This window comes from Rhinoderma darwinii, chromosome 10 (assembly GCF_050947455.1).
Source record: "Rhinoderma darwinii isolate aRhiDar2 chromosome 10, aRhiDar2.hap1, whole genome shotgun sequence".
In the NCBI taxonomy this organism is placed as follows: Eukaryota; Metazoa; Chordata; class Amphibia; order Anura; family Rhinodermatidae; genus Rhinoderma; species Rhinoderma darwinii.
Window position 1 is genome coordinate 22,638,262 of NC_134696.1, and position 22,211 is coordinate 22,660,472.

Sequence of the window (22,211 nt, forward strand, 5' to 3'; positions counted from 1 at the left end):
TTAGCATAAATCTAAAATCGCAAAAAAAAAAATGGTGAAAATAGTTTTTTTTAAATAAAAAGCACTGCTGTCACCTACATTACAGCGCCCATCTCCTTATGTGGTGGCAGAGCCTCTTTAACCACCTGGTTACTGGGAAAGTGAATGGTTGCCTTTTAGTTTGCATATCCCTTGCCTTCCAACTCTCAGGCAGACACTAGCCTGCATCGTGTTGTAGCATTGCAAATTTGTGTTCTCGTTTTCTAGGAGATCCTCTAAAAGTGGTAGTTACAGGGTGCACATAAAGTAATAGACATAGGGCTCCTAAATACCTCTCCGTTTCTCTCTGCGTCTCTCCATGAGCTGGCTGCACTGTCTTCTAAAACATGATTGCAGAGGAAAAAACGGGATATAATCGGCGCTGCTACTCAAGAATGATGCTTGGAATGGTTATAATGATATGATCTTTTATTCAATAGGCTACGCGTTTCAATGCCGCACCGGCATCTTCCTCAGGCCATATAAATTTCAATTGAAACAACACTCCTTAAATACACCATGCGGCCAAAAAAACAGCCAATGTGATCAAGGTCAGAGTGCATCAGTGACGTCATCGATACAAAAGATTTAAATAGACAAAAAACAAAAAATATATATATAAATAGACAAGTGCAAAACCAATAGTAACACAATAAATGACATCATGAGTTGAAAAGATAATAAACATAACAAATAAGAACATGGTACCATGAAAATGCTATCAAGGAATTTCAGAGAGATAGAAGTCGGGACCTGCAAAAAAATACACACTATTTGCTATTTGCGTGTTATTTACAAACACAACGATTTTTATCAAAATAAACATCTAATTCTTTAACCCCTTCAGGACTGAGCCTGTTTTGGCCTTCAGGACGAAGCCGATTTTTAAAATCTGACATGTGTCACTTTATGTGGTAATAACTCCGGAATGCTTTTACCTATCCAAGCGATTCTGAGATTGTTTTCTCGTGACACATTGGACTTTATGTTACTGGCAAAATTTGCCCGATAGATTCAGTATTTAATTGTGAAAAACACCAAAATTTAGCGAAAAATTGCAAAAATTAGCATTTTTCTAAATTTAAATGTATCTGCTTGTAAAACCGATAGTAATACCACACAAAATAGTTACTAGTTACCATCCCCCACATGTCTACTTGAGTTTGGCATCGTTTTTTGAACATTATTTTATTTTTCTAGGACGTTACGAGGCTTAGAACTTTAGCAGCAATTTCTCATATTTTCAAGAAAATTTCAAAAGGCGATTTTTACAAGGACAAGTTCAGTTCTGAAGTGGCTTTGAGAGTCTTGTATATTAGAAAGTCCCCATAAATCACCCCATTTTGAAAACTGCACCCCTCAAAGTATTCAAAACAGCATTCAGAAAGTGTATTAACCCTTTAGGCGTTTCACAGGAATTAAAGCAAAGTAGAGGTGAAAGTTACAAATTTCATTTTTTTTATACAAAATTCATTTGTAATACATTTTTTTCTATACCACAGAAGGTTTTTCCCCAAAAATGTAACTTATTATTTATTGCCCAGATTCTGCAGTTTTTAGAAATACCCCACATGTGGCCCTAGTTCGGTCGTGGACTGAAACACAAGCCTCAGAAGCAAAGGAGCACCTAGTGGATTTTGGGGCCTTCTTTTTTTAGCATATATTTTAGGTACCATGTCAGGTTTGAAGAGGTCTTGTGGGGCCAAAACAATAAAGACCCCCAAAAGTGACCTCATTTTGGAAACTACACCCCTCAGGGAATTTATCTAGGGGTATAGTTAGCATTTTGAACCCACAGTTTTTTTGCTAAATTTATTTGAATTAGTTTGTGAATATGAAAATCTACTTTTTTCTGAAAAAACGTAGAAATTTTTAATTTTTTCAAGGTATAAAAGAGAAAACACCCCAACATATGTAAAGCAATTTCTCCTGATTATAGCAATACCCCATATGTGGTAATAAACTGCTGTTTGGACCCACAGCAGAACTCAGAAGGAAAGGAGCACCATTTGGATTTTGAAATTCTGATTTTGCTGGAATGGTTTTCAGTGCCTTGTCGCGTTTGAAATGCACTGGAGGGAACAAAATAGTGGAAACCCCTGGAAAGTGACCCCATTTTGGAAACTACACCCCTCAAGGAATTTTTCTAGGGGTAAAGTTAGCATTTTGACACCACGGTTGTTTTGCTGAATTCATTGAAATTATTCTGTAAAGGTAAAAATCGACTTTTTTTCTGAAAAAAGGTAGCCATTTTTAATTTTTACAAGGAATAAAGGAGAAAAAGCACCCCAACATTTGTAAAACAATTTCTCCCGATTACGGAAATATGCCATATGTAGTAATAAACTGCTGTTTGGACCCACAGCAAGGCTTAGAAGGGAAGGAGCGCCATTTGTCTTTTGGAGCTCAAATTTAGCTGAAATGGTTTTTGGGTGCCATGTCGCATTTGCAAAGCCCCTGAGAGGCCAAAACAGGGGAAACCCCCCAAAAGGGGAAATTACACCACTTAAAGAATCTATCTAGGGATATAATGGGCATTTAGACCCCACAAGTCTTTTGCAGGATTTATTAGAATTAGGCCGTGAAAATGAATATCGACATTTCTTCCACTAAAATGTTGCATTTTTTTCAATTTCACAAAGGATAAAGGGGGAAAAAGCACCCCAACATTTGTAAAGCAATTTCTCCCGAGTACGGCAATACCCCATATGTGGTCATAAATGGTTTTTCATTAGAAAGTAATTAACCCTTTCTGGAGTGATCCATTTTTTTCTTTTCCTTCTTAGTTTTTTCCTCCCCGCGTTCCAAGAGCCACAACTTTTTTATTTTTCAGTCAATAGAGCGGTATGAGGGCTTATTTATTGAGGGACGAGCGGTCGTTTTTATTGGTGCAACTTTTTGGTACATACAACTTTTTGAGCACTTTTTATTACATTTTTAGGTAGAGCCAAGGTGACCAAAAAAACAGCGATTTTGCCGTTCTAAATTCTTTATTTTTTACGTGAGACGCTCCATACATCACCCCCCCCCCCCCCCACACTAAGACATGCTATGTCGTGGTGCGCGCAGGGGTTAATGCGCAGCGCATGGTGCGGAGTGAAAATTACAATTTTCCACTCATATGCCATTTTAGTGCATTATATGTTATGCCCAGTTTGTGCCACTGAAGACAAATAACTGAAAATATTAACCGGGTTCTCCCGGGTATGGCAATGCCATATCTGTGGACGTAAATTGGTGTTTAGGCACGCTGCAGGGCTCAGAAGGGAGGGACGCCATTTGGCTTTTGGGGCGCAGATGTAGCTTGGTAGTTGTTCTGTTTGGGGTTTTACTGGTGTTTCAGTTTATAATGTGGGGGCATATGTAATCTGTGCGGGGTACATCAGGGTACATGTTATCTGTGCGGGGTACATCAGGGTACATGTTATCTGTGCGGGGTACATCATGGTATAATAAGAGGGTATAATAATGCAGTAAATAAATAATAATCCGCAGATATGTGGCCAGTGTCGCACTTATAAATGGCGCCCGATCTTATCCGCTTTTGGACACTACACATTTTGCATCGCCATATTCTGAGAGCCAGAACGGTTTTATTTTTTCTCCACCGGAGCCGTGTGAGGGTTTATTCTTTGCGGGACAATCTGTAGTTTTCATTGGTACCATTTTGGGGTACCAGAAATTTTTTTGATCACGTTGTATTCCATTTTTTGGCAAGCAAGGTGACCAAAAACCATCAATTCTGACAATGTTTTTTATTTGGTTTTTTTATGGCCTTCACCCTGGGCTATAAATGACCATTATACTTTATTCTGCGGGTCGATACGATTACGGCGATACCAGATGTATATAATTTTTTTATGTTTTGCAGCGTTTGTGCAATAAAATCACTTATTTATAAAATAAATTAATTTTTGTGTCACCATATTCTGAGAGCCGTAACGTTTTTATTTTTCAGTCAAAAAAGCGGTGTAAGGGCTTGTTTTTTGCGGGACGGGATGTAGTTTGTATTGGTACCATTTTGGTGTACGTGCGACTTTTTGATCACTTTTTATTGTATATTTTGGGAGGGTTGGTAACCAAAAAATTGTGATTCGGGCACTGTTTTTCGTTTATTTTTTTCGCGGTGTTCACCGTGCGGGAAAAATAATATTACAGTTTTATAGTTGGGGTCGTTACGAACGCGGCGATACCAAATATGTGTACTTTTTTTAACGTGTTAATTTTTTTCCTATAATAAAAGACTTATTATAGGAAAAAAAGCATTCTTTGTTTATGTCACTTCTAACTTTGATTTTTACACTTTTTCAAAACATTTTTATTATCTTTTTTTAACTTTTTTTACTTGTCCCACTAGGGGACACTTAGACTGGCAGCTCTGATCGCTGCTGGAACACATTACACTACACACGTAGTGTAATGTGTTCTAACTGTCATTGTGACGTAACTGTCACACTGACAGGAAGCATCGGAGGACCGGCCGGAGGCTGATCCTCCGAGGCTTCCGTACATGGCAACCCGGAGGTCATTGTTTGGCCTCTGGTTGCCATGATAAGGATCGCCAGCCCCCGCAAATACATGTGGGGGGCTGCCGATCCGCTGTAAACCTCTTCGATGTGGTGATCGCAATCGACCACCGCATCGAAGGGGTTAATTGCCGATTTCAGCGGCGACAGGCCGCTGATCGGCAACGGGGAGAGCTGGGCTGACACCCTGCACAGTTAACCGCCGCTGCGGTGTAGCGCCGCGCGGCGGTTAACTTTTAAAGCGCGGACGTAACTGTACGCCCAGGTGCGCGAAGTTACTGCTTATCTGGACGTACAGTTACGCCAAGGTGCGGGAAGGGGTTAATAAATAGGATGGAAAAGAAGAAAAGGACCAGTTTAAACGTGTGTTTGTGTGTTTTTTCTTGTATTATTTTCTAAAACAGGAGACCTTCCAGTATTTTTTGGGTCATCAGATGAACTTTTTAGCAAACACAAAAAATCTTGCTAATATGTTTGTATGTCTTTATAGCCCAACATCAGGGGGTCTGGCAGTCCTAGGACCCCTAACCATTTTCCTCATGATCAGGCGGCGTGCTCATAAGGCGCTCTGCCCGATCGTAGAACTGTGCAGCAGCCACATAGTCCTCACTTTTCGGGCCCGGTACTGATCTGTTGTATGAAAGGTGCAGGGCAGGTAGGGGTAGTTGAATGAAATGAAGACATTAAGTTTGTATTGGACAGAGAGAGCAGACATGATGCCTGGAAAGGTAAGTAAACAACTGCACACCGGGTATTAACCCCTTCAAGTACCCTAGACCATCAAGGAAGCAGACAATGACCCCTCCACCATCCTGGACCACCTGGGAAATTATTCTGAATCCCCTTTACTTTCTGTTCTCTAAAGTTGGGTGTGCCTTATAGTCCTGATGGGATTCACCGTCCTTGGACACTTGCAAATTAAAGGCTGTAGTTTAACTTTTAAAGCGAGCTTTATTACCAAAAATAATAATAATAATAAATTTAAAAAGGCTTAATAAAAGTTTTCACATTTTTAATAAGTATAAAATCATCAGTGCGCGTGACATTCTACAGACAATAGCTATAAAATGAGGTATTATGCATTAGGCAGGATTCACACGGGACTGAAATGCTGCAGATTTTCGGAGGCGTTTCCACAGAAAAATAGGCACGCTTTAATGTATGTATTTTGCCACGTATTTCCCCCCCCCCTCCCCCTCCCTCTACATTGAAAAGGAGAAAATCCGCAGCGTGCTTTGATTTCCGTTCAGTAGTGTCACATGACGGAAATGCTGCATATTTTCTGCAGCAAGATCCGCACGGAACGCATACTTTCCATTTGTCTCCTACATTGAAATGGGTGAAATCCCCAACATCCAGAACATACTGCGGAAGGTTCACTTTAAATGAATACAGAGGCATTTGAGTTGATCTCTGCAATGCCTAAAATAATTAAATGGGTTGTCCAGGATTAGAAAGACATAGCTGCTTTCTTTCAAAAACACTGACACCCCTGTCCACAGGTGGTGTGTGGAATTGCAGTTCAGCCGCATTCACTACAATGGAGCGAAGCTGTAATACCGGACGCAAACCACGGACAGGTGCGCTGCTGCTTTTGAAAGAAAGAAGCCATGTTTTTCTAATCCTGTACAAAGCATTTAAAATGACATAAGCGTCCAAGAATTCAAATTTAAAAAAAAAAAATAAGATAAAACTTGTGTCTTGAGGGTTCCGTTCATCTCTTGATCCTCCTGGCAGGTTTTCTTTTAACGTAAATCATGGAGTCATCACACGCCAGGTGATGAGAGGTTTTCTTATGGCAGGCAATGTGGACCAGTTTTAAGTTTTCCAAAGTAAACAGAAGGTTAAAGAAATATTTCCAGTTGATTTGCCTCCCGTTACGTTCCGTCAGCGCTTCAGTAAGACGAGGCAGGACTGTTCGCTTCTTTTCAATCCTGATTCAATGACATAATTCTTAGTTATATCCATTCCTGACAAAGCCGAGCAGTGACCAATATGGCTGCCATGATCTACAATATTATCACCCAGCCTTCCCGCACCCCTGAATGCCTCTACGGTCGTATTAGGGTATGTGCACACACACTAATTACGTCCGTAATTGACGGACGTATTTCGGCCGCAAGTCCCGGACCGAACAAAGTGCAGGGAGCCGGGCTCCTAGCATCATAGTTATGTACGACGCTAGGAGTCCCTGCCTCGCTGCAGGACAACTGTCCCGTACTGAAAACATGATTACAGTACGGGAGAGTTGTCCTGCAGCGAGGCAGGGACTCCTAGCATCGTACATAAGTATGATGCTAGGAGCCCGGCTCCCTGCACTGTGTTCGGTCCGGGACTTGCGGCCGAAATACGTCCGTCAATTACGGACGTAATTAGTGTGTGTGCACATACCCTTAGTGCATTATGCGGAATCTTTGCCATTCTAAACTCTTTGAAAAGCTGTGTGACACTGCCTGTGGGAGCGATAATGTCAAACTTATTCAAGATCTCTTAGGGCTTGTCCACACACAATGGAATTGCTGCAGAAAATTTCAACCGAAAGGCTTTCCGCTGCGGCAAAAACGCACCACTTCCTGCGGTTTTTGCGGCAGCAATTCTGCACACTCTCCGTAGCAGGAATTGACATGCTGCGGTCCGTAAATTATGCACCGCAGGTCAATTTCGGCTTGGAAATTTTGCGCAGCGTGTGGATGAGATTTGTTAAATCCCATCCACTATGCTGCTACTGTATTCTGCCGCGTTTTTTCCGGGCCGAAATTACGGCCAGAAAAGATGCGGCAATTACGGAGCGTGTGGACGAGGCCTTAGAAGTTCTTTCACCATGAGAAAACATGCGTACAAATGTGGCAGAGGAGCTCAAGCCTACATGCTGTAAAGTATACACACTTAAAGGGTAACTAAACTTTCAGAAAACTGACATGTCAGAAGTTTGGATCGGTGGGGGTCCGAGCACTCAGACCCCCACCGATCGCTAAAATGAAGCAGCAGAAGCGCTCAGGTGAGCTGCTTCTCCTCTGATCAGCTTTTCTCTGAAAACCGAGCAGTTGGTGTACAGGCTCAATAAAATGTCTATGAGCCCATATACCGACGGCTCGGCTTTCTGAGAAAAGCCCATCAGAAACAGGGCGGCTCAGCACTCACCCGAGCGCTTCTGCCGCTTCGTTTTAGCGATCGGTGGGGGGTCTCAGTGATCGGACCCCCACCGATCAAAACTTCTGACATGTCACGTCAGAAGTTTTTTGAAAGTTTAGTTACCCTTTAAGAATAAGGAAAGCAATTCCTGTTACAAGCAGTCTTGTGTTTACCGCCATATTAGTGCGGTCACATTTCGGCAAACCCGTCCACTATTATAAATGGGCATATTCTGGGCAACCCATGCCAAAAGTCGCGTGTATTTACTAAATAATTGCTGAATGATCAGGCGGTATTCACACGCAGCTGCTAAATGACTGCATCGGCCCAATGTCACATGAAAGTAAATAGGGTTTAGTATTGAATGATGGGGAAAACCGCTATTACTTATAGTACTGATATTTATTTACAATGGATTCTTACCTGTGGTCCAGGTTCCATGTACTGAATAGAATTCTGCTCTCTCGGTTACTGTACGGATTAATGGAGTGCTTGGAACCGCATTCATCCATGTCAAAAGGACCCTACAGTAATCCAGATACAAGATAAAAGTGGCAGGCAGGTATAAAAGAGGTGACATAAAGAGTTATTCCCTCCATATAAAAGTGACGGCATAGCGCTGCGACCCCATTATTCTTAGCAACGATAGGGGTCCCTACAGTCCAACCCCCAGCGACCATATAGAGATAACATATCCTAGCGATCTGCCATCACTTTCCGTGATGAGAATAACCCTTTAAATTTACCCCCACCATCAGATTACACATTTATTGGCAGCTGCATAGTACATTAAATTGACTTAGGTGTAATGTGAATATAGCCGTTCAGCATTCACCTCCTAGTAAACTGCCCAGTTTGGCATGTTTGTTTAGATTTGAGTGGAGGAGATAAGAGGCTGCCAGTATTGCGTGACGCTGATTCAACCATGTAATACATGAGCACTCTTTATAGCAACACTCTGCTCTGGAGCGTCCATAGGAACGGGGGTTATCCTAATGCGATAATGCATTCCAATGGGATAACCACGAGCAGTAATTTCCTTGCGTTTTTTTGTGCATTTCCATAAGACTTGCCTACCCTGGGTGCCATCATGGCCTTTTGATGCTCTTCCCGCCGCTCTGGTACTGATGAAATATCATGTGAAGGAGTAATGTCATCTGACCACATCAGTCCCGGAGAAAAAACAGCCAGGATCGGTAAGTCCCCCTCCCTTGACAATCACATTGGTTCCCATTGTTAAGTCCGCACCGACCTGCATTTCACTTGAGGATTATTGTATATTTCTGCAGAAGTGATGTGGATTTTTGGTTCCCTGTGAACATGGCATTAGTGCCCCTTTAACAGGCCCTGCAGACCATGACTTGGAGCCATAAGTTATAGAAAAACTCCAAACATTACATCTTATGGGCCGCTATACTGTGTATGCCAGGACTGCGGGCGTCCTGCTGTACTGATCAGAAACAGAAGCTTCCCGTTGCATTTACATACTCCGATCAAATGGCTTTCATCTATTTTCTTTCCATCTTGCTGACAATTCCTCAGCTTTATTCTAAACAGCTGACGGGTCTTACTTGGCAAGAAAACCATCCCTCTGCAGTACAAAGACGGCCGGTCTTCTCTTCTGTTCTATCAAAGTAACATCCGTTGTACTTCACGGCTCGCAGTTCATCGCACATGGTCTCTGCGAGCTTCTTGTATTCATCCCTCACTGCTGGATCTATCGTCGTAGCCGAGCTCTGAACCTAAAGGAGCAGAATCCCATAGAATATATTATTGGTAAACTTCACTCTATTCTGGTTAATAAGAGTCCTAGGGGGCGCTCTATGCTGGTTGATAGAGGGAGTCCTAGGGGGCGCTCTATGCTGGTTGATAGAGGGAGTCCTAGGGGGCGCTCTATGCTGGTTAATAGAGGGAGTTCTAGGGGGCGCTCTATGCTGGTTGATAGAGGGAGTCCTAGGGGGCGCTCTATGCTGGTTGATAGAGGGAGTCCTAGGGGGCGCTCTATGCTGGTTGATAGAGGGAGTCCTAGGGGGCGCTCTATGCTGGTTAATAGAGGGAGTTCTAGGGGGCGCTCTATGCTGGTTAATAGAGGGAGTTCTAGGGGGCGCTCTATGCTGGTTAATAGAGGGAGGCCTAGGGGGCGCTCTATGCTGGTTAATAGAGGGAGTCCTAGGGGGCGCTCTATGCTGGTTAATAGAGGGAGTCCTAGGGGGCGCTCTATGCTGGTTAATAGAGGGAGTTCTAGGGGGCGCTCTATGCTGGTTAATAGAGGGAGTTCTAGGGGGCGCTCTATGCTGGTTAATAGAGGGAGTTCTAGGGGGCGCTCTATGCTGGTTAATAGAGGGAGTTCTAGGGGGCGCTCTATGCTGGTTAATAGAGGGAGTTCTAGGGGGCGCTCTATGCTGGTTAATAGAGGGAGTTCTAGGGGGCGCTCTATGCTGGTTAATAGAGGGAGTTCTAGGGGGCGCTCTATGCTGGTTAATAGAGGGAGTTCTAGGGGGCGCTCTATGCTGGTTAATAGAGGGAGGCCTAGGGGGCGCTCTATGCTGGTTAATAGAGGGAGTTCTAGGGGGCGCTCTATGCTGGTTAATAGAGGGAGTTCTAGGGGGCGCTCTATGCTGGTTAATAGAGGGAGGCCTAGGGGGCGCTCTATGCTGGTTAATAGATGAAGTCCTATAACAGCCACGTGGCCTATTAGGGCATTTTATGACAGGGATTTTCTTGACGAAACAACCCCTTTAATAATGGACCCCATAAAATAAACAAGATACTAGGCCTATACATGGACTGGAGTTGTCCTTGGGAAAGACCAATTTACAGCCAAATCGCAGTAAAGTGAAGCGATGTGGTAAGAACTTGTAGTTTACCTCTTTCATGTAACTGCGGATTCTGCTCTCACAGCTGCTCCTCATGTAACTGGACTTGTTCTTGTATCGCGGCTCTAATCCTAACAAAGAAAAGAAAGCCCAGAAGGCTTGGAGCAAACACAACATATTTCCCTTTATAGTAATCTTGATTTGATATGCCACCAACATCCGATCTGTAGGGGTCCGCCTGTGACCCCGCTGATTACAAGAAGTGAGAGGGCTGCTAGGAAAGTCCGGTGCCATTTTTTCTGCCATCAACTCCACTGCAATTTCCCTGGGTGGTCGTCCATGCGGCCACTTGGAAAAAGTTGAGCGTGGTTCAGACGGCCGCGTCACAGCACTTTTCTAGCGCCCCTTTAACTTTGTTCTAACAATCGGCCGGGGTCACAGAGGTCAGACTCCCGTCTATCAGACATTATTACACCAATGTAATGATATGCCACCATTGTCTGTGGTGAGCCAAGTAGACAAAGCGCCGTCTAACCTTCAAACCAAAGATTGTCGTCTTCCCGGTTTTCTGCCGAGATATTTTCATTTAGATTCTGAATAAAGTCCACTAGAATTTTCCTCCTCTGTGGAGCCTGTTCATCGCTCAGCAGCTTTCTTGCTGCTTCGGTTACATCAGTCTGTCTTGAGTAAAATGCATTGAGGAAGCGGTCAATGTCTGTAACAACTTTTTTCCCCAAGAAAAAAAAAAATAAAAAAATATTAGTAGTTTAAAGGGGCTTTCCAGTCCATAAAAATGTATGGCCTAAGCTCAGGATAGGTCATCAATAGCTATTTTGAAGGGGGAGCAGCGCTCGTACAAGCGCTCCTTCCCCTTTATTTCTACTTGCTCACTATGAATCGTCGACACATGGGAGAAGGCTGCAATACTGTGAATCGCCGCTACATCTGTGTCGTCGATTCATTGTGAGCAAGTAGAAATGAAGGGGAAGGAGCGCTCGTACGAGAGCTGCAAACCCTTCAAAACAGCTGATCGGCGGGGGTCCCAGGAGTCGTACCCCGACCCATCAGCTATTTATGGCCTAACCTGGGGGTAGGCCATCAATTTTTAGGGACTGGAAAACCGCTTTAACAATTGTTGTTTAGTTCTGAACATCGATTTAAAGTGGATCGGTCATCCTATGTCTGGCCTGTATAGGATAGTATACCGCAAAAAAACCATAAGTAATACCTTAGTAGATTATGCTGCGGAATCCCCTAAAAAACTTGTACGCTAAACGTATACATTTTTAACACAGTAGCCTATGGGTGACGGATGCCACTGGATGGCATCCATCAAATGGATAAGTCACAAGCTTTTTATGAAGGTCAAAAAACGTAATGTGAACATAGCCAAACCCAAAGGCACAAAAAAATATTGTGCCATTTGGCTAATACAACCTAATAAAGAATACAGCGAACTCATAGATAGGAGTGAACTGTATCCCCCCCCCCCTCACCAGTGACTGACGGCTGCCGCGTATCTTCACGCATCGGAGCTGCATACACAAAACCATAGGATATCTTAAACCAGGACTAATTGCAAAGTTGCTTCAATTTTATTTCTTTTTTTATGCATTGAAAAATGCGAAAATGGACAAACCCTTTAAAAGCATCTCTGACAGCGGCAACAATATAAAATACTCACATCCTTCCCAAGTCTGCTCAGCAGCAAGTAAGACAAGTTCTGTGTTATCCGGAAGATTCCTCAGGTATTCATCACTCAATTCTGTGCCATCGTCATATAAACATACCCGGGCGCTGTTAAGAGGCAGCTACAAGTAAGAGGATCACAATAAGGTGATATGTTTTAGTATAATCCTGATGTAATGAACATCCATATGCAGTTCTCAAACACTTCGGGCCCTGTTCACACCACGTTTGTGCCCTACATCAGAAAAAAGGATGGAACTGTATACAGCGGGTATCTGCTTGACACATCCTTTATATTTTCTTAGGGCTCATGCTTACGGCCCTGTACGAGTTATGCAGAGCGACAATACAGTACAAATGTCAGGTAAAGGGGTCGTCCCATGACAAGGACCCCTGTCTATATGTTCTATTAGGGAACGTCATATAGGGCGGTCCCCCACTCTATGTGCCAAGACGGACAGCCGCTGTGTCAAAGCCGGTTCGTCTAATTATTACATGGGTGGCCATTTGGTTGCTGCAGGGGAAATGTGTGGCTGCCCATGGCTTCCCCCAGCATAAACAGCTGATTAATGGGGCGACTGATGCCGGCTTCTTTTAAAAAGGTGTTGCCTTCTTGAGACAACCCCTGTAATGCGGTCCCTCCACAGGTCTTTGATTTGATACAGGAATTTTTTGTAATAAATATGAAATTCAACAGAAGAAAAATGTTGTCATGTTCCACCAAATGTTGTATTAGAGAGATATTCTTCCAGGGGGAACCCCACGCCGTACGCAGGACCATGCGCCAACACATGGAGCGGCTGAGGGTCTGTAGGGTGAGGCCATAGAGACTCCAAATGCCACCGGACAGGATCCGGTCACATGACTCTACAAGTGCACGAGATCTCAGAATACAGAACAGTGTCAGGGCATACTGGGATATACCAGCTGTAGTGCCACAGGGTGCCGAGCATTGCTTTATACTGGGGGCAGAGCGCGATTCCAGCACCATGGACAGCTATGAAGATAGATAGATTAGATAGATAGATAGATAGATAGATAGATAGATAGATAGATAGATAGATAGATAGATAGATAGATATGAGATAGATATTAGATAGATAGATAGATAGATAGATAGAGTGACTGCAGTGACATATAATAATATTTCTATAAAGGGGGTTTTACACTGGGCGATTATCGGGTAGACAAGTGTTCATATAACGCTCGTTGCCGATAATTGCTCAGTGTAAATGGGAATGATCAGAAGATGAACAAGCAAACGCTCCATCATCTGCTGGTCGGATCGTTTTAAAAAAGTTAAATATTATCATTGTCGGCAGCACATCTAAGCGTGTAAACAGAGAGAAGCGCTGCCGACATGATAATAACGGATGGGGACGAGCGATTGGAGTAATGAGCACATCCCCATCCATAGCTCCGTGTGACAGGAGCAAACCAGTGCCGATCAATGATGTCTTGTTGATCGGCGCTCGCTGCAGCAGCCGATTATCGACCGGTGTAAAAGGGCCTTCAGGCTATGTTACGTCACGTGGAATTTTCTGAAAATTCGCTGCTCTGACTTCTGCCGCAGATTGGGCAGCGAATCCGCACACTTTCTAATTCAATGGAGCTAAGCCGTGGATTTTCAGCACATTTTAAAATCTGCAGCGCATTCAATATTCCACACGCATATAATATAAAATACAACATTCACATGCATTCCTGGCGGAATCTGCACCTAAATCCTGAACGTGTGAACATAGCCTCACACACACACACTCATTATATATATATATATTATACATAATTGTACCTTGAACTTTTTACAGCCTTTCTCCAATAGTTCGTTCAAGTTCCTGCAGCCAATTCCATATTTGCCATCCCCTTTCAGGGTCCTTATTTTAAAAATCTTCATGTGTTTCTGGGTGGAGGAATTACTGCCCATAGTGGGAGACTCATGTCTCCTTCACTGCACCAGACTATACACAACATTTACTTCCCACTTCCTATCGCGCATGCGCGATCTAACTAGCTGATCGAGGAAAAGGAAGCAGCCACCCAGCCATTCACGTAAGACGCATGCGCTGTAGCTACATTACTGGTCGACACATGCGCACAAGGAAATTCAGATATCTACTGAACTACAACTCCCAGAATCCGTAGCGGCTGGAGACTGTTGTCAAGCGGTGGTTATGGAGATGAATAAGGGAACATAGGGCCAGGAATTGATGTGCTGCGCATAATAATGCTGTGTGCCGCTAGTAGAACGCATTCTCTATAGTGATTCTGGGTGAAGTCCGGTCTTTGATTACTGACGCCCGATATTCTGCTGCCGCCCGTGTGTGGTGTCCGGAGGCGCAACCGGAGGTAATTTCCCGCTGTGTGTACTGTATGTCGTGTTATATTGTGTTGTCGGGGTTGTGTGGTGATGTCTGGCCAGAACATTCCAGAACTTTCTGTCATGTTGTATATGGAGGCTCATCCCAGCACACAGCCAGGTGAGGAAGAGGTTAATAGTGCTGGTACTCATTATATATAGGAGGTGTTATTATAAGTGGTGGTACTCTCTCTCCTCTCCCCTCCCCTCCCCTCCATTCAAAAGTTTAGGGTCACTTAGAAATTTCCTTATTTTTGCAAGAAAAGCACAGTTTTTTTCAATGAAGATAACAGTAAATTAATCAGAAATACACTCTATACATTGTTAATGTGCTAAATGACTATTCTAGCTGCAAACGTCTGGTTTTCAATGCAATATCTACATAGGTGTATAGAGGCCCATTTCCAGCAACCATCACTCCAGTGTTCTAATGGTACATTGTGTTTGCTAACTGTGTTACAAGGCTAATGGATGATTAGAAAACGCTTGTGCAATTATGTTAGCACCGCTGTAAACAGTTTTGCTGTTTAGAGGAGCTATAAAACTGACCTTCCTTTGAGCTCGTTGAGAATCTGGAGCATTACATTTGTGGGTTCGATTAAACTCTCAAAATGGCTAGAAAAAGAGAGCTTTCATGTGAAACTCGACAGTCTATTCTTGTTCTTAGAAATGAAGGCTATTCCATGCGAGAAATTGCCAAGAAACTGAAGATTTCCTACAACAGTGTGTACTACTCCCTTCAGAGGACAGCACACACAGGCTCTAACCAGAGTAGAAAGAGAAGTGGGAGGCCCCGCTGCACAACTGAGCAACAAGACAAGTACATTAGAGTCTCTAGTTTGAGAAATAGACGCCTCACAGGTCCTCAACTGGCAGCTTCATTAGATAGTACCCACAAAACGCCAGTGTCAACGTCTACAGTGAAGAGGCGACTCCGGGATGCTGGCCTTCAGGGCAGAGTGGCAAAGAAAAAGCCATATCTGAGACTGGCTAATAAAAGGAAAAGATTAATATGGGCAAAAGCACACAGACATTGGACAGAGGAAGATTGGAAAAAAGTGTTATGGACAGACGAATCAAAGTTTGAGGTGTTTGGATCACACAGAAGAACATTTGTGAGATGCAGAACAACTGAAAAGATGCTGGAAGAGTGCCTGACGCCATCTGTCAAGCATGGTGGAGGTCATGTGATGGTCTGGGGTTGCTTTGGTGCTGGTAAAGTGGGAGATTTGTACAAGGTAAAAGGGATTTTGAATAAGGAAGGCTATCACTCCATTTTGCAACGCCATGCCATACCCTGTGGACAGCGCTTGATTGGAGCCAATTTCATCCTACAACAGGACAATGACACAAAGCACACCTCCAAATGATGCAAGAACTATTTAGGGAAGAAGCAGGCAGCTGGTATTCTACCTGTAATGGAGTGGCCAGCGCAGTCACCAGATCTCACCCCCATAGAGCTGTTGTGGGAGCAGCTTGACCGTATGGTACGCAAGAAGTGCCCATCAAGCCAATCCAACTTGTGGGAGGGGCTTCTGGAAGCATGGGGTGAAATTTCTCCCGATTACCTCAGCAAATGAACAGCTAGAATGCCAAAGGTCTGCAATGCTGTAATTGCTGCAAATGGAGCATTCCAAGACCAAAGCAAAGTCTGAAGGAGAAAATTATTATTTAAAATAAAAATCATTATTTCTAACCTTGTCAATGTCTTGACTATATTTTCTAGTCATTTTGCATTTGATAAATATAAGTGTGAGTTTTCATGGAAAACACAGAATTGTCTGGGTGACCCCAAACTTTTGAACGGTAGTGTGTGTGTATATGAGGTGTTATTATATGTGCCAGTACTCTCGTTGTTGCCCTTACGTGACCTGTATGTGATAAATGATGGTACTCTCATATATATATATATATATATATATATATATATATATATATATTCGGTATCCGTACACAGCTGTTCTCTATCCGCTGCCGTGTCTCCTTCTAGTGCGCTGGATATGAGGTTGTGGGAAACAATTATATCATCCGCTTCTCAGACCCCCGCAGAGGCTCACATCTGACCCAGATCCATCTGAATTGTGTGTCCTGATACAACTGAAGGCCTCTGCGGGGGCTGCGTGCAGCCGGGGTCCCCATAAATAGCACAAGTTTTATGTTTATTATGTATTTTACCTTTTATATATAATTTACCATATTTTCTCCCATGATGCCATGCAGCACTGCACAATGTCATTTACTTCATCCAGTGAGCGTGCATGTTTACTACTATAGTAAGACAGTGGGATAAGCTGCTGCTAGAGACTACGTGCAACGCTTATCTCTGACTGCTAGGAATAAGTACCACTCGGGACCAGGATATGGCGTCCATCGGTCACTGTGTTTTCTCTGTATCATCACACGGTCCATCGCTCAGCTCCTCTCCGACACATTTTAATTAACAGGATTTGCCCAGATTTCAATAAATCAGTTACAAAGCTGTTGAACCATATGGCTGCCTCTGAGACTGGCGCTATGGGTGGCATCACAGTGTAATTTATCAGTGCCTACACAAGCATAGGCAGCTGTCGTAGTGGCAGAAGGGTATGAATCCCATGCCCTATCTGTTCAGTCATAACCGTAGACCTCCTTCAGTGATCCCGCAGAATAGGACCACATGTTTATCTTGGTCTGTAGGGGTGGACATTGTGCCGTCCAGGAGACTGGAAGCAAATATCACCTTCCGGGCATCTGCTCTCCATAGAGATCAGCGTGAGGGTCACACATAACCCCATTATTTTGTCCAACTAATCCTGTGTCTTTCTCACATATGTCTGATTGGAGGGGGGTCTGACCACCCAAACCTCTACCCATCCTGTGAATAGCGGTGCAAGGTCCCCGTTCCCAGCAGAGAGGTGGCCGCGCAGGCATGAGAACTCGCTCTCCATTGAAGTCGATGGCAAATATGGAAACAGCTGAGTGAACTTGCTTGGGGGACATTTATCTGTAGATAGTCATCCATATGTCATCATAGGGCAACCCAGATCTACAGCTCATCACAGCAGATGTCCCCAGTGGACCCGGTGATGTGGGGTATGACATATCCGTTTGGTGTAATGACTGCATGCTGGGAATTGTAGTTTGGCAACAGCTGGAGAACCACAACTTGGAGACCTCTGGTGTAGGACGTCGGTGCCTGCAGTACTGTAGTGTGATAAGTCACTGTCAGTAATTCTCAATTTCCGTTACTTTTCCCCAACATGTGTAGTTAAGATTATTTTCACTGAGTCTCTGACCTGTTTAGGGGATATATAAATTGTCAGTCGACGCTTCGCTGCCAGTGTTTGTATGATAAGTATGTCAGCAGCTTATACAAGATAAATGACACAATGTATCCAGAATATGTGTCTGGTGCTTTCACACTTTGCATTGACACAAAATAAATTCTACTAGTGTGGTAGGTAATAATGCTAAAGAAATAACATATCCCATATATTCATGTCCAGTTTGTACCTTCGTTACTATCTATTTTTAATTGTTTTTATATATGTTTGTAAACTGGACATAGAATATCAGAGATATAGGTGGAGCCCAATAGCCGCCCCTATAGAGATCTGCACAAGGTAGAAAGATTCAATCCAAGTCCAGCACATCCAAGTTATAGGTGCAAGGAATATTGTTCATGTGCGAAGACCCTTAATTCCTATCCTACCCACTATTAGCCTGAAGATTTGCGGCAGAAATAGATGGCAAAGAAACGTGTAGGGTTAATAGTGGGTAGGATAGGAATTAAGGGTCTTAGCACATGAACAATATTCCCTGCACCTATAACTTGGATGTGCTGGACTTGGATTGAATCTTTCTACCTTGTGCAGATCTCTATTAGGGGTGCATCGAAACTTCGATACTGTGCATCCCTAAACGGTTCGATACCGCTATTTCCTGTATTTCGATACTGAGCTGCGCAGCCGCACAGCTCAGTATAGTAACACATGAATGTATGGGAGCGGGGCTGCGGCTGTGTAATACATGTGTAATTCAGCCACAGCCCCGCTCCTGAGTCATGATAAGTTTGCGGGGTCAGGATGATGCGATACAGCCATCGCTGCACTAATGAGCGGTGGCACTGGAGACAGAACATGGTGGGCACACTACAAAACACCCCCATGTTCTGTCTTCAGTGCCTGCGCCACCGCTCATTAGTGCAGCGCCGGTCGCATCACCTCTCATCTCCGCCGTTATTCCCCTGAATGCTGCGATCACAGCGGACTGCAGCATTCAGGAGAAAATGAGAAGGGGAGATACCCCTGGATCGCCTGGAATTCCTGTGACGCGATCGAGGGACATACCATATATGGGCAGACAGCCCATGGTCTATTGACGGACCCCAGGGCTGTCTTACCATATCTCTTGTTGTTAGGACATACCCAAGTATGTCCTAACAACTGCCTGTGTATTATCCGTCCACAGGCTGATGTACTGGCACATATCTGATATATGTCTGTGTATTATCCGTCCACAGGTTAATGTACTGGCACATATCTGATATATGTCTGTGTTATCCGTCCACAGGCTAATGTACTGGCACATATCTGATATATGTCTGTGCTATCCGTCCACAGGCTGATGTACTGGCACATATCTGATATATGTCTGTGCTATCCGTCCACAGGCTGATGTACTGGCACATATCTGATATATGTCTGTGCTATCCGTCCACAGGCTGATGTACTGGCACATATCTGATATATGTCTGTGTATTATCCGTCCACAGGTTAATGTACTGGCACATATCTGATATATGTCTGTGTTATCCGTCCACAGGCTGATGTACTGGCACATATCTGATATATGTCTGTGTATTATCCGTCCACAGGCTAATGTACTGGCACATATCTGATATATGTCTGTGCTATCCGTCCACAGGCTGATGTACTGGCACATATCTGATATATGTCTGTGCTATCCGTCCACAGGCTGATGTACTGGCACATATCTGATATATGTCTGTGCTATCCGTCCACAGGCTGATGTACTGGCACATATCTGATATATGTCTGCTATCCGTCCACAGGCTGATGTACTGGCACATATCTGATATATGTCTGCTATCCGTCCACAGGCTGATGTACTGGCACATATCTGATATATGTCTGTGTTATCCGTCCACAGGGTAATGTACTGGCACATATCTGATATATGTCTGTGTTATCCGTCCACAGGCTGATGTACTGGCACATATCTGATATATGTCTGTGTTATCCGTCCACAGGCTGATGTACTGGCACATATCTGATATATGTCTGTGTTATCCGTCCACAGGCTGATGTACTGGCACATATCTGATATATGTCTGTGTTATCCGTCCACAGTCTGATGTACTGGCACATATCTGATATATGTCAGTACATTAAAGTTTAAAAATAAAGTAAAAACAAAGTATTGTTAAATTTAAAAAAAAATCCACATTCACCTTTTTTACAATAAACATTAAAATAAGTCTCAATACATAAAATACACACATTCAGTAATGGCGCGCACAACAATTTTTTTTGCATCATTTATGATGTGTGCGCTGTAAAAAAATAAAATAAACACGGCTTTCTATCACTTATTAATGTGAGGCGCGATGAATTTAACCTCCATGTTCCTCACATTAATAGTAATTAACCCCATCATGTACCTCGCACATTAACCCATTATGACTGAGAAACATGATGGGATTAATTACTATTAATGTGAGGCGCATTCAAAATTCATCACACGTCGCGCCTCACATCAGAAAACGGAAGAATTTTTTTTTTATTACTGTTGCCAAAAGTATCGAAATTGGTATCGCAATACTAAACAAAGTATCGGTATCGAAGTCCAAATTCTGGTATCGTGACATCCCTAATCTCTATAGGGGCGGCTATTGGGCTCCACCTATATCTCTGATATTCTATGTCCAGTTTACAAACATATATAAAAACAAATACAAATAGATAGTAACGAAGGTACAAACTGGACATGAATATACGTGATCTGTTATTTCTTTAGCATTATTACCTACCACACTAGTATAATTTATTTTGTGTCAATGCAAAGTGTGAAAGCACCAGACACATATTCCTGATACATTGTGTCATTTATCTTGTATAAGCTGCTGACTTACTTATCATACAAACACTGGCAGCGAAGCGTCGACTGACAATTTATACATCCCCTAAACAGGTCAGAGACTCAGTGAAAATAATCAGTACTGTACTGTGCTGCATATACTGCCCGGATCAGCACCGTAAACATTATCATTTTATAACCTCAGAACATCATTGACATGTTTGTATTTTTTGCAGGGTCTGCAAATCTCCAGGATGCCGCGTAAGATGGGGTTTGTTGTGGTCAGCTCCTCTGGCCATGAGGATGGATTTAGTGCCAAAGAGTTAATGGTTCATGCTCCGACAGTCAGCGGCTGGAAATCCCCAAGGTAAAGTATAAAGATTGTCCTGTTTTACTGTTTTCACATTTTAAATTTAAAGGGGAGTTCCAGTTATTAATGAAAGTTATATCAGGGGTGGTCATACCACTGGGATCTCCAAAGTTTGCTGGAACGGGGGCCTGAAATACTCCTTTTGAAGTGGTTGTCTCATGATGATAACCCCTGTCCATATTAGGGCATATGACATCATTGAGAGTGGTCACCCAATCGGGACCCTCCTCAATTAGCCAAAATGGAGAAACTTCTCTTTAAGAACGGCTCCCCTTCTGGCGGGCTCAAGCCATTCTTGCATTGCATGGATCAAATTTTCCCAGTAACAACCGCATCTCCACCCAGAAAAATGAAAATCAATGTGTCGCCTGCATTTTGAAAGGGATTGTATAATCGGAGATGACGATACAACCCCTTTTAAAGCACGTTTCCTGGCCCACGAGGGGTACACTCCGTCTGGCACTGTGATAAACACCTCGGCAGCTGCAGCCTGCCCTGTTAGAAGGAATAATATACACTCTACTACAAATTATTAGGAATTTTAGAAAATCCCCTCCGAGTTCCCAACCGGCCTCATTTTGTTGGCTCTGTTCTCATCTGCGTCATTATTTCCGTTTTCCTATTTAGTCATGGGAACAGAAAAACGAAAATAATGGAATTGCCGGATCCGTCACATGATGGACACAAAAAGCGCCCGGCGGATCCCATTGATTTTAATGGGTTTTGTCGGACTTCCGTCATTTTACCAGACAAAGTAGCGCTGTGTTTTTTCATCATTTACAGTACAAGGTCCATTATCCCAGATCTAATAAACCATATTATATAATAAAAAAAAGTAGAATTCTATAGTAATATTTTGATCAGCGTCCACCAGGGGGTGCTGTGTCTTTCCGTATTGACCATCACTTTGTACTGTTTGGTTATGTTTCTTGTCTCTCATACACAGGTATTGTCAGTATCCTCAAGAAATCGTAATACAAATGGTGGAGAGATGCCGGATCCGGAAGCTGCAGCTGCTGGCTCATCAGTACATGATCTCATCCAAAATAGAGTTTTACATTTCGGAAAGTCTGCCTGAATACTTCACCCCTTACCAGACGGAGCGGTTCCATAGGTTGGGGTATGTGTATTATGATTACCCTACCCATAGGTTGTGCCTGGCTGTGCTTTTATAAGCATTTTTCAAAAATAATAAAAAGATAAATGAATCAAATTTGTGCATC

At 43.3% G+C, this 22,211-nt stretch overlaps 2 protein-coding genes across 4 annotated transcripts in view; one reads left to right on the top strand and one right to left on the bottom strand.

The window, feature by feature from the left end:
* Positions 1 to 4,871: 4,871 nt before the first annotated feature.
* On the bottom strand, positions 4,872 to 14,169 carry DFFB (DNA fragmentation factor subunit beta). Of its 2 annotated transcripts, none has more exons than XM_075839491.1 (7): positions 13,977 to 14,169; positions 12,177 to 12,303; positions 11,028 to 11,216; positions 10,544 to 10,623; positions 9,248 to 9,418; positions 8,100 to 8,200; positions 4,872 to 6,478 (listed from the first exon to the last, which is right to left on the bottom strand). In XM_075839491.1, exons 1-7 carry the CDS (start codon positions 14,106 to 14,108, stop codon positions 6,259 to 6,261), a joined length of 1,020 nt encoding a protein of 339 aa, XP_075695606.1. In that variant the 5' UTR covers positions 14,109 to 14,169; the 3' UTR covers positions 4,872 to 6,258. The 2 variants fall into 2 exon arrangements, with proteins under 2 accessions (XP_075695606.1, XP_075695605.1); XM_075839490.1 differs by having other exon boundaries at positions 10,544 to 10,650.
* A 105-nt stretch (positions 14,170 to 14,274) lies between these two features.
* The window catches only part of CEP104 (centrosomal protein 104), a 73,293-nt gene continuing 65,356 nt past the window's right edge, over positions 14,275 to 22,211 (top strand). Inside the window, exons 1-3 of one of the 2 annotated variants that reach the window (XM_075839493.1) lie at positions 14,275 to 14,530; positions 20,855 to 20,985; positions 21,935 to 22,108. In XM_075839493.1, the coding sequence (XP_075695608.1) occupies positions 20,873 to 20,985; positions 21,935 to 22,108 (287 nt within the window). In that variant the 5' untranslated portion in view covers positions 14,275 to 14,530; positions 20,855 to 20,872. The remainder of the gene's footprint in view (positions 14,531 to 20,854; positions 20,986 to 21,934; positions 22,109 to 22,211) is intronic. The other variant, XM_075839492.1, reaches the window with a different exon arrangement.